At 34.5% G+C, this 12,728-nt stretch overlaps 1 protein-coding gene across 8 annotated transcripts in view; it reads right to left on the reverse strand.

Annotated features, from left to right (window-relative positions):
• MARCHF7 (membrane associated ring-CH-type finger 7) overlaps nucleotides 1–12,728 on the reverse strand; it is a 69,347-nt gene that overhangs the window by 17,300 nt on the left and 39,319 nt on the right. For 3 of the 8 annotated variants that reach the window (XM_064287098.1, XM_064287099.1, XM_064287100.1), the window contains 4 exons: nucleotides 8,610–8,719; nucleotides 5,271–5,384; nucleotides 3,772–3,820; nucleotides 14–1,341 (listed from right to left, as the gene is read on the reverse strand). In XM_064287098.1, the coding sequence (XP_064143168.1) occupies nucleotides 1,283–1,341; nucleotides 3,772–3,820; nucleotides 5,271–5,384; nucleotides 8,610–8,719 (332 nt within the window). In that variant the 3' untranslated portion in view covers nucleotides 14–1,282. Of the gene's footprint in view, nucleotides 1–13; nucleotides 1,342–3,771; nucleotides 3,821–5,270; nucleotides 5,385–8,586; nucleotides 8,720–12,728 lie in introns of those variants that run through there. The other 5 variants (XM_064287101.1, XM_064287103.1, XR_010322305.1 and 2 more) reach the window with 5 other exon arrangements.

The following is a 12,728-nucleotide window of genomic DNA, read 5'->3' on the forward strand; positions in this document are numbered from 1 at the left end:
ACATCTCAAGCTGTAACATAAACCAATCGGTAAGCACTTTATTTTGAGCTGTTTTACATAATACCAACAAAATGACTTACATTGGACAAACCACTCATTCATATTTGAGAAAGCACATGGTTTCTATTTAACTTCTGAAAAAGTTGTTGTCATGACACCAGACTACAACTTTAAACCACCTGGAGGTGGTTTTAAGTGTATTTAAGGGTGTCGAAAGAGGAAAAATACAATGTCATGAAGTATACAAAACTAATGACCACAGTGTAGACCTATTCATGGTGAATAGGTGTAATGTTCATCTGCTCTCCAAAGGTAGTGAAAAATATTAATAAGTCATCAAATAAATGCTCAGACTTACCAAAGAACAGTTAAAAACAATCAAGATTTAAACAGTTTATTTATATCATATTTATCTAAAGAAGTGACAACACTAAAAAACACATTGAAAACCAGTGTTTTAAACTTTGAATGTGGGATTTAAAAATATTCCATTAACTTGAGATTGCAATTTTTTTAACCAAATAGCATTTTACTGGCAATTTTTATATAATTTATAGCTGTAATATTCCTAAAAGGAATATCTACATACTATGACTATGACCTATTAAATATAATCTGGATTTTTCAAATCAATACAAAAAAATCATCCATCATTTATATATTTTCCATGTATATACTTGGTTAAAAATTAGATTTTATTGCTAGGTGAATTTAGAATTCAAATTAAATTTGGGAACCTAATATAATGTTCTTCAGAACCTTCTCCCCATTCATTATTTTTTTGAACACTGGAAGCAAATGATTATCAAAATGAGACTGCAACTTATGGCAAAATAATAGGAAATAATAATAGGTGCCATTTGGCAATTTATTTTGAAAACATTTTATCCCATTTTTTCCACTAGTAAAACACGAACCTTTTTTCATAAATATGACTACAGTAATCAGAACACAAAAAAAGGTTGGAGGTGGGCACTGGTTAGATACTTAAAACAAGGATAACACTTTCCCACTCACCTAAAAGAAAAATACTTTTGATTACCAGTTTATAAAACATTAGATTCACTGGCCATGTTAAAAGGTCCAGCAGTAAAATTTTAATTCAACACTTGAGAATGAATATACATATACATGTACACATGTGTATATATATATATTCATTACATGTATAGATATAATCAATGTATTTAATAGGCATTCCCCCACAAAATTAATTGATACTTAATTGCCAATTTTAATAAACACCTGTTCACAAATCATCCATTTGTCTTATATGAAGCTACTAGGCAATATCAAATGTTCTGTTATCGTCTCCATCTTCTTCGGAATCATCCTCTGAAGCTGTTGAAAGAAAACAGGATGATCAAGAATGACTTTAAAAGGGATAAGAACTGGAGATGTAAATATGAAGCCACAACAGCAATGACTTTAAAATTAAAATCCCAATTTAGTATATACTGTTTGGTCAAAATATTAAGTTATCATGACACGGTTAGGTTTGACTGTGGGTGACACGTCCCTCTATAACGCCTCCACCCACATTTTTTGGTAATCTTATATAGTTCTTATAAAAATGTTTAAAAATGTGGTTTAAGAGTGTCTTCTATAAAGTTTTTGAGATCAATTTGTGTTCATAATAACTAATGATATATACACTTGAGAAAGAGTGGATTTAAGGCAAGTGCTCTCACACACCTGAGTAGAATCTGGCTTATTACCGCTGCATGTTTGATGCATCCGATGAGAATGAAAAAAAATGTACATAGGATAATAGGTTATGGGAGTTCTTACAACTTACACCAAAGCTATGTCTATACAATGCCGAAAGAAAGGTTCTATTTAATAAGTCAAAAGAGCTTTATATAGACATGGCCTAAATTAAAATAACTGGGGTCAGTAAAAACCTTTTGTTGAGATTATTTCCTATTTATTTCTCCACACTGTCAGAAACTTACCACTTATTGCAACATTTCTGACCTGAACTTACTCAAGAGCCATTAGTGGCTTAAGAGTTAACATAAAATACTGCAGAATGTCTTTAGAAGGACATAATAAGTATAAAACTGTATATCCTGTAAACTGCTTTGCACGTACAGGAAAATGAAAAATCACCAAAGTAAAAAACTCATCAGCATCTTCCCTACTATCATAGGTACACTCTTCTTGTATTAATACTGGACAATTTAAGAGCACCCGGCAAATGGAACCAACATACAAGAAAACACAAGAAAATTATGCAACACTTACAGAAGAAACCTAAATCTGGTATCTTGAAATATATTCATTTATCCTGCACAATTCTTAAATTCATTTTCAATAAATGGTATCAAACAGGTATACCTAACTGATGAATGAGATAAACCCTATGGTTAAGCTTTAAGCTATACCTGGGAGGAACATCAAATTAAAAAATAAAATAGCTTTCCAAGCAATTTCTCATGCTTTTTATTTGATTAACCCCATGGGAGAAGAAAATTCAGTTGGAACCTATTTTCAGAATATATTAACATTCTTGTACTTAAAGAATTAACTTATAGCACCTACGACTTTCATTCTCAGCTTACTCTGGGTGTATTTCAACTCCATCTTTTCCTTGTTGGGAGTAAACACTGCTATTGTTCAGGAAACTAAATTTTAGGTGACAATGTTAGCTCTTAAAAACTGAAGAAAATTTATACTGAATTAAAGTATCATCATCACATCATCTGGAAAATGTGTATTTTTTTAAAAAAGAAGAGACTTTTATGTTAGAAGGGATTAAGGAAAAAAGTGACACCAAATGAAGCCCTACTGACTCTTACATTTTCAGACATATTAATTAAAACTGTGAAAATAATATTGTGTGGCTGTACCTCAAAATCCTTGTAAATATAAAAAATAGTATAGCTTTAATGACAAAAACCCATTCTTAAAATATTCAAGGAGTTAAAAGGTTCTTATAAGGACTACGGCCTTCTCAAATCTTACATCAAATGATGCTGAGCTTTTTCTAAAGGTAAAAACGCTACGCACAGTATAGATCAAGTGTTTTGAAGTAAAGAAATTAGAGAAATCCATTAAAGAATGCATATTTAAAAACACTCAAAAGAGTATATACTGAAATCTGACAGTGGGGAAGCTTAGGTTAAAAAGTAAAATAGGTAGGGGTAATCTTTTGATTCCCAGAAACTGTTCCAAAGCCACCAATATCTGTGCCCACCTAATATAAAGCACTCTGGAGGTTGTAGGACCTTGAAAAGAGGGTAGGCTTGATAGGCTGTGCAGATGCCTGCCTGTAAAGATTTGGGCATTAAGCGCCTTTACATAGGAGCCCACGCAGAAGTCCTGATGCTGGAATGTGACCTTAAAATATTGGAGCTGCTGGTGGAGCTGAGTCCTCACGAAAGGTCCACAAGGACCTGAACAAGGAGCAAAACAAAACACCTACGGCTTCTGTTATGGACTCACAACCAGAATCCTTTCTCCCCTTTCATAAAACCATACTAAGACCAGGGGAAATCTTTTACTATCTAAAGAAGCTTATTAAGGAGTGCAATTTCTTTTCTACCTCTGCCAAAAAATTCTAACACATTAAGAAGTGTGATTTGCTTAGTAGTTTTAAAACTAATGTCAGTTGCCCAACCTGTATTTCCCAAATCAATCATTTTGGTATTATCAAGTGTATAATTGAAGCTCTAATCTGGCTGAAATACTTAATACTTAGGTTTTGCTTTGTGGGTTTAATTTGCAAAAGTAAATTCAACAAGTCTGGAGAGGGGAAATTCCACCTACTTTCGAGATCTTCCATATGTGCCTGAAGAGTTCTTGCAAGGTTAATAAACTAGAAACAATGCAGAAAGAAATACAGTAGTTTAAATGTTGCAAATGGATCCAAAGAGAGAATCAGTATAGGAGTTTCATTTCTACTTAAAAAGTCAAACATCATTTTAAGCCTTTTAAATAGGGGTCTTTCTCCCCCCACACCAAAAAATTACAAGCTTAAAGGTATTATTTTTAAATGTTTTGTATAATTATTAATCATATAAAAACCAGTTTCTTGAAATTGGGAGCAGATACAATAAAATAATTTTATCCAATGGTATTATCTTCTTGCTTTTGTAAGTATACCACTTCAAAAAAAAATATGAAATGGAAGGAAAAAAAAAAACCCTTGCAAATTGGACCCAAATGAATTCAACTTTAGTGGTCAAGTTTTTGATAGAAACCCAAGAATTGATCTTTTCCTGCCTAAACTTGATGGCTCTATAAGTTTTACATTTAATTCTATATTTAAGGAATAATCATAACTTCCACTTTAATATTAACTTGTTTATATACCTTTTGCAAAGGCGTGAATTCAACAGGCCTTCTTTTGTATGGTTTATTCACTCTGAATAGACACTTTTTAAAAAATCATTTCATGGCATAAACTAAATTTAAGGGCTCATGATTTCTAAAGTCAAGAAATCTTTGCTCAATTCTGAGTGCTCTTGGTGGTTTATTCTCTTTTCTCTTACTAGTAACAATCTGTCCACTGGCTCACAGGAATAATGTCCACATTTTTCCGAACACTTCATAGTGATTTTCAAAATAAAAACATCTCAATCCATACTCTTCTACATTTATATAATCAATGTAAAGATTTATATAAAATGTAGGATATATTTATGAACACATTTCAAAATATGAAGTGTTCAGATTGCTATAATAATGACGCATATATAGACCCTAATGTCTCCTACACAAAATGGCCAAGGCAGCAGAGCATAAAGTTTCTTCCAGTACACCAGGGCAAACAGCATCATTTACTTAACAAATAGCTTAAATAGTTTATTAAGGCTAACAATGTATACAGTAGAACACCAAACAGTCCATATCTTAAGTAATTTATAATATGGAATTTAGAAAGTGAAGTTAATTTCCCACACTCTTGGTTTTTAGAGTTCAATTTCAGGTTTCTAAGTCATAATCTTGAGGTTTTTATTTTTTTTTTTAATAAAAAAAATTTTTTCCTTGGTGTTTTCAATTTTGTCCCTGTTTCGCACTGAGATATATTACAATTACCTTCAAGAGCAAGAAAATTACTTCTTCACTCTCTAAAGTAGCTTTAGGAGAAAATTAGGCTATATGTTTTAGAAGACATTTTTCAACAATATCTTCATTTTTAAAACACATTTTAAAGTAAGAGATCCCCAAAGGAAACAGGATGTGACTATATAAGGCATTTTGCTTTCCAAGGCAAACACTTGCTGTATCATACCCTCCCTTCTCCCCACTTCAGTATTACTTACTCGGACACGTGTGCTTGGTTCATTTGTATTTCCCATCATATCAGAAAAGCTTTGTTCGCACAAGTGCAATAATACAACTAGGTAGAGACCAGAGCTGATAAACTCATACTCAGCCTTTGATAGGGAAACAAACAACAGAAAAGGAAAAACATGGAGGAAGAAAAATTAGTAGAACCGAGACTGAGATCCACAGTATACTGATAAACTAAAGGAAATGTATTCATGTCCACTTCCTAGTAAAGACTGCTATGGATAACATGCCGTCTATTAAAACTGGGAATAAAAAGTTGTCATTCAGAATTTCCTAAAAATTTTACTAATGCTATGAGTCCATATAGGTGTGAATATCCTCTTTATTCTCACATAGTCTTCCTTTATATAAACATGTGACTTTTAAATTGATTGGTGATAAAACAAATGCTTTGGTTTTCTATAAAGATGGTAATAGATTTCATTCTCAAAAACCAAACTCAGTGCCGTCGAGTCGATTCCGACTCATAGCGACCCTACGGGACAGAGTAGAACTGCCCCATAGAGTTTGCAAGGAGTGCCTGGCGGATTCGAACTGCCGACCCTTTGGTTAGCAGCCATAGCACTTAACCACTACGCCACCAGGGTTTCCTAGATTTCATTACACAAATAAAAAACAGAACAAAAACGCACTGCTGTCAAGTCGATTCTGACTCATAGAGATTCTACAGGGCAGAGCAGAACTGCCTCACAGGGTTTCCAAGAAATGGCTGATAGATTCAAACTGCTGACCTTTTGGCTAGCAACCAAGCTCTTAACCACTATGCCCTCAGGGCTCTATTACACAAATGACTATATATAATTACTTAAAAATTATCATTTATAGCTATGTCAATACACCACTGTAACTAAAACCTATTCTGATGGCTCAAGTGTTTCTTGTATGATACAACTAACTTAAATACATTAAAGTAAAAGAATACCTGTGCCTCATGTGAATCAGAGAAATTTGTACTTTGTAAAAACACAGAATTCTTCGGTTTAAAACCATTCTTTAGTTATGAAGAGATGAATACAAATCACGAATATAGTGTTATTAAAAATCTAATCTGTTCTGTGATTTTAACGTATTAAGAAATACCTTTAAGTTATACTTTTTTGGGGTAATTAACTCATCTGGAGAAGAATTTTAAGTTCTTAGGACCAACCACAGCATGCAAGTGATTATTATCAGATTGTGAGTATTAAAAAAATTGGAAACTAATTTATTAAAAGTTTCTTTAAATGCTTCGCTTAGTGATTATTTTGTTTGTTTTTAACTTACAAGGAAAACATAAATCCAAAGGACATTAAAGAAAAAAATCACCTTCAAAGATGAAGCCACTGGACAATGAGGAAATAAACTGCATTAATCTAATCACTGAAAATGTTGCTAGTTGTCAGGCCACTAGAATCCATGATTCACACAGAACAAACAAGCTTAAATCTGGAAGCGTAATCAAGGCTGTCATTGTTTTTACGATGATTCCACCTAATATTTCCTAACACTCCTAAAATTTAAGATTATAGGTCATTAAAATAATTGGAGAACAATAAAAACATTCCTGTCTGGACTGAAAAGAACTGCCTAAATTTAAGAGACACGATTGAGCATCTAGAGAAAGGCAAGAGAAAACAATGCTTTTGAAGCCTATCCAAAAAAAAAAAAAAAATTTTTTTCCCCTCTGCATTATTCCACCGTTTTATACTCTTTTCTTTAACATATCAATGTTCAGTTGTCTGCAAAAATTACTTCAGGATTTAAAACAATTCCTTGATAAAATTTATTTTCTTTTTGGATAAATGGCTCATAAGAGAATAAAATAATAATTGGTATTAAAGTAGCATCTGTGCTACATCAACTGTCTGATGTTTCGTTCTTTCAACCAGTGATTCTTAACTTGAATTTAAGGATCAGCTTAAATGGACCTGTGAATCCCTTAAATTACATAAAGAATTTGTGTCTGTGTATTTTCTAAGGAGGGTGGGTCCACCGCTTTCAACAGATTTCTAAAGGGTACCCATTACTTCCCCTATTTTAAAAGTAAAAAGTGTCCACAAAAAAGTCACATATATTATTCCATTTAGATGAAATAAATACCCAGAACAGGGACATCAGTAGAGATGGAATGTAGACTGGTACTTTCTAGAGTCTGGGGGAAGAGAGGAGCGGGAAGCAACTATTTAATGGGGATTTTCTTTTGGAGTGATGAAAATGTTTTGGGATAGAGGTGGCAGTTATACAACACTGTGAATATAAATTGCCACTGCTCTGTTCACCTTAAAATGGTTAATTCTGTTATATGAATATCACACCTCAAAAAAAAAAAAAAGTGTCCATTACCTTCTTCATTTAAAAACTGTTTTTTAAGCATTTCATCTATTCCCTTGCCATCATATTTCTTTTTATAACAAATATGCTAACGACACTTGGATAGCCTGGCTCTAGAATCACTCCTGTAATCTCCTTTAGCATCTATTTTTTCCCCAGAATCTTCCTTTAGTAGGAAAAGTGAAAATATTGAGCCCTAACTATATAACTTAAGCATCTCAAAAAAATTTTTTAAAAATGTAAAGCTTTGCACAACAAAAAATAGTGATCAAATCAATTATTTGGGTGTGGGAGAGGAGCTCTTAACACATAGCAAAATATCTGAAAACTGAAAGGGAAATACTTGAAAAGAAAATTTAATATGATCATAGAGAAACCTTGACATTATTCACTATATAAATAAAGGCTGAAGAAAAGGAAAGAAAAACAATGGGAACTTGGGATAAGAGAGATTTCATGAGGTATATTTGTTCAACATATTTTACGAACTACGAGGCAGGAATGGAGAGGCTGGAGGGAAACAGGATGGCAGGGAGGATACCGGCCAGACAGACACAGAGAAAACAATATTAAAAAATTATTCCCACATTAAAAAATAGATATAGGAAATGGATTCAGGGCTTAGTGTTTACTGTTTCTATCATCTTCCAACACTCAGAGATACAACTGAGACAGCTTTGGAGAAATAAGGTTGGCAAAGCCTGCTGTAAAACTGCTTTTCTGAACTTGCATTAAATTTAGGTTTATTTAGAAAGCACATGATATACTTTATCTTAATAAATTTAAAACTTATGACTCGGTTATTTGCCTTTTACTTACAAAAAATTAAGGGAAGAATAAAGAAAAATGAGAAATTATAATACCTAATGCAGTAACAGAGAATTATGTTAAGAACATTATTTTAGTGCAGGGTTTCTGACCATGATTTAATCTTTTCTTCAAGAGTTGTCCTTTAAGCATAGAATAGACACTTACCAAATTAGGCAAAATATACTAACTTGTTCATTTGCATGAGCTCTATGCAGTTCATGAATATCAAAATCCTCCAAGTTAAGCTGCAACTTCTCTTTACAAAGTTCACAGGTGGTTACGGCCTCTAATGAAGAACCTGGTAAAAGTTAAATTGCAAGTGAAGCTTAGTTTTTCTGTGTCTCCACAAACCAATTTTCATCTTACTGACTGCTAAAGAAATGCACAGACAGATAAAGATTGCCATGAACTAGCAATGTCTCCTAAAATAGCACTCTGTAACTCCAGGCATGCACATTAGCTCCTGCTCTTTGGTATTTAAGCCTCCTCCCATTATTTATATCTGGTTTTTTTTTTCGTCCTAGATATTCATATATCCTTGATCATGGGAAGCTGACTTTAGAGGCAGTGGAATGTCATTTGGTACACCCTACTTCCTCTTTTAAATAGCTTAGTATGATGCCAAACAATGTTTACTAACATAGGTTCTCAAACAACTAGCTACACATACCCAGGACAGTATCTTTGGTTTGACAGTATCTACCTACCTTTTGGGATCTAAGGAATGTGCCTGTCCTACTAGCTAGGAGGATAAAAAGGGGATTCACATTGGGTCCAGATCAAAACACCTTCTTCTGTTCCATGGGTACTCAACATCTGGTTACTCCTTAGCTTTTGGCTCCAATTTAACAGACAATAAATAAGAAGTCTGGGTGGCATATAAGGTTTGTGATTGGCTGCTAAACCAAAAGGTTGGTGGTCTGAATCCACTCAGGGGATCCACAGAAGAAAGGCCTAGCAAACTGCTTCTGTAAAGATTACATACAGCTAAGAAAACCCCATGGAGCTGTTCCACACTGTAACACATGGTGTCGCCATGAGTCAGGGCACTCAAATCTCGTCCAATGAAACATGTACCCCTCCTCCCCCCATTTTTCCTGCCTGTGTTTGTTTTCAGGTAGGGCTTCAAATTTAAAAATGTTCTAAAATGTAGACTAAATTACAGAGTAATAAGATAGAGGTTTAAATTTAATTCAACTAGCATTTATTGAGTGCTTGTTATATGCACTCATATTAGAGGTTCTGGAGATTCAGAGAAAGTAAGCAGTAAGAAGTATCTTCAAGGAGCTCATAAACAATAAGAACTTGTGTTATTATTTAATTATAATTTTTTAATCCAAGACAGCAGTAGTAACCTATGTATTTTTTTGAAAATTGCTGAAAGGAAAGTGAGTGTGAATCTGAGGAGTATGGATCTTTGTTATGTCAAAATCTGCTGTGAACAGTCAAAATACACAATGTTTTTATTGTATTTCAAGTATATGGGAAACCCTGGTGGTGTAGCAGTTAAATGCTACGGCTGCTAACCAAAAGGTCGGCAGTTTGAATCCATCAGGTGCTCCTTGAAAACTCTGTGGGGCAGTTCTACTCTGTCCTATAAGGTCACTATGAGTCAGAATCGACTTGATGGCAGTGGGTTTGGTTTGGTTTTGGTCAAGTGTATGAATAAAACCTAGGCTTTTTTTGGGGGGGGGGGGAATCTAGCATACATGAGCATGTCGAAATTAAAATAAACTGGAATATTTTCTTAATTCATGATAAGTATATTGTCACCTTATGAACAATATAAAGAATGTAAAAAACATTAAAAAGCTTTATTTCTCTTATTAGACAATTATTAAGGTAATTTTTCTGATCCAAAAGCCAAGAAGTATGACGATCATAAAATATTGAGACAGGATGCCTCTGAATACGAATCTTTTTGTATCTCTGGGCTTGACTGTATTTGCCTAAACTTATACTAAAAAAAACCTTATACTAGGCTTGTTTTATTCATCTTTGCACACACTGTAGTTTGGCAGTTCATACACAGTAGCTACTTAATAAATGTTTAAATAAATCTCTACCAGAAAAAATCTTCTAGCAGATGTGGTATTTAGTTTAAGTATGAGGAAGACTTCTGAAAAGTTATCAGGGAGTTTCAGCTGTTGAGATGTATACAGTCATTTGACCACATCTTACAAAGTATGACAACTTTATAAAGTAACTCCTATTTAATTGCGTACTTACCGCACTGGTAATGGTGTGAAACTATTTACAAGCACTATCTCATCTGACTTTCACAACAACCCTATGAGGCAAGTATAACTCAATTTTACTCATGATGAAACTGAGGTACAGTTCCAAACCTACTTACAAATCTTCAGAAGTGGATCGGGGGTATCTGTATTTTAAAAAACTCCAGTGAATGATTTTGATCAGCAGCCATGGTTGAGAACCAATGTTAAGCAACCTACTTAAGGTCAGTTTGAGCCAATATTCAAATCTTAGGCTTCTTAAAATCCAAAGCCAACGTTCTGGACCCTTACTAAATGTCAAGAACCATGCTAAAAACCTCTCTCATTTAATCTTAATAAAATCACATGGTAATGTCTAATAAAGCCTGTGAGTCTGCCATATCACCATATAAGCAAAAGGAGAGGATACTACAGGTGAGGTGGCCTGTCCCAGAACCTTGGGGTCAGGATAGCTTAGAAGAACAGACACATCCCTGCCCCCCAAAAAGGAGGTCTTTGCTCACCCCCTTTGACTAACACACCAGTATAAGTTGCAGAAGAAAACAGTTTTCCAGTAGCCCCACACTCTCCAGCTTGAAATATTTACCACCTACTTCTTTTTTTCACCTTCCTCCAACAATTATTAAAATTAATTCCATCATACTTCACAACCTATTGGTCTATGTCACCAAACTATCATTATCAGACCTTACATCCAATTTCCTACCCTTTTCATCCTATTACTAATTTCTACTATGCCCCTCTGGTACTAAGGGTTTAACATCAGTAAATTCCTCTACTGAACAACTTCTGTTTTGAATGATCATTCAACTTCATTCCTGAACCACAGTATCCCCAGACTGATACCACTTCTCCTGTAGCCATTTTTTTTTCACAGCTCCTTTTACCTCAGGACCAAAAAGTGGGGTAGATTCCTCTAGCCACTGTCGTTTCCAAACCTTTAAGTAAGCCCCTCATTCATTACTGACTTGAGCACCTGGCTCAGTCATCTTTACCAAATCACTTCTTGGCTATTTCAACATCAACATACATCATTCACTTTGGATTCTTACTTCCTCAACATCTTCTAATATTACCCTTCCCACTTCAGCTACTCACTCTATGGTTACACCCTTGATCCTGTCATCACAACTTAGTCTACTACCTCTAAGTCTATACTTTAAACAAACTCTCCTCCTGTGTACCTACAATTTCTTATTCCAGATTACCTACTGTAGCAACAGTCTTCAATGCCAATAAAACTTGCATGCCACCACTTTCTTACTGCATACTCCCTGATGCTCTTAACTCCCCTCCTGATTTTAATTCCCATGATCACCACATTTATGCTCTCACTGATACCTTTAACTCCCTTCATCATATTTGCCTGGCAAAGGTCCTGCTCAACTCAGCTGAACCTGAATCCGTGTCTGTATCCAAACATTTGAAAACGGCTTAACAACAACAAAAAGGAAAAGTAGTGTGCATAAGTGTCTCACTTTAAATTCATGGCCATAGATTTCACGGACATTAACACTACTGTATTTCTTTTGTATACTGTTTTCCTCATACATAAAAACTTCCTACACTTGTCTTCTGGCAGCTAAAAACCTTATCCCACACTTCACTAAGAATATAGAAGCAATTATACAGGAATTCATGCATTTTGCCACCAAAGCTACAAACTAACCAAATACTCATATCTATACTAACTAGCCTTCCATAGATGAAGTATACCTTTTTCTATCAAAGGCCAGCCACTCAACTTAGGCTCTGGATCCCATCTCCTTTCTCTCTTCTCATCATTCTTCCCTCTCTACTGGATCTCTCGTTAACATAAAAACATAACCTAAAATCTCCTACCTCAAAATAAAAACAAAAACACTTCTCATGAGCCCACCCCACTGCTGTTGAGTCGATTCCTGCCCTATTTCTCCAATCTCCTTAACAATAAAACTTGTTGAAAGAGGGCCCTAGGTCGCTATCTCCCTTTTGCTTACCACCTTTTACATCCTTAATCCAGTCTAACCAGGCTTATGATCTATCTCATCATTCCACTGAGACTGAGGCCACCAAGGACTCCATGCCATG

The sequence above is a fragment of the Loxodonta africana genome, chromosome 6, assembly GCF_030014295.1.
Source record: "Loxodonta africana isolate mLoxAfr1 chromosome 6, mLoxAfr1.hap2, whole genome shotgun sequence".
Classification (NCBI taxonomy): domain Eukaryota; kingdom Metazoa; phylum Chordata; class Mammalia; order Proboscidea; family Elephantidae; genus Loxodonta; species Loxodonta africana.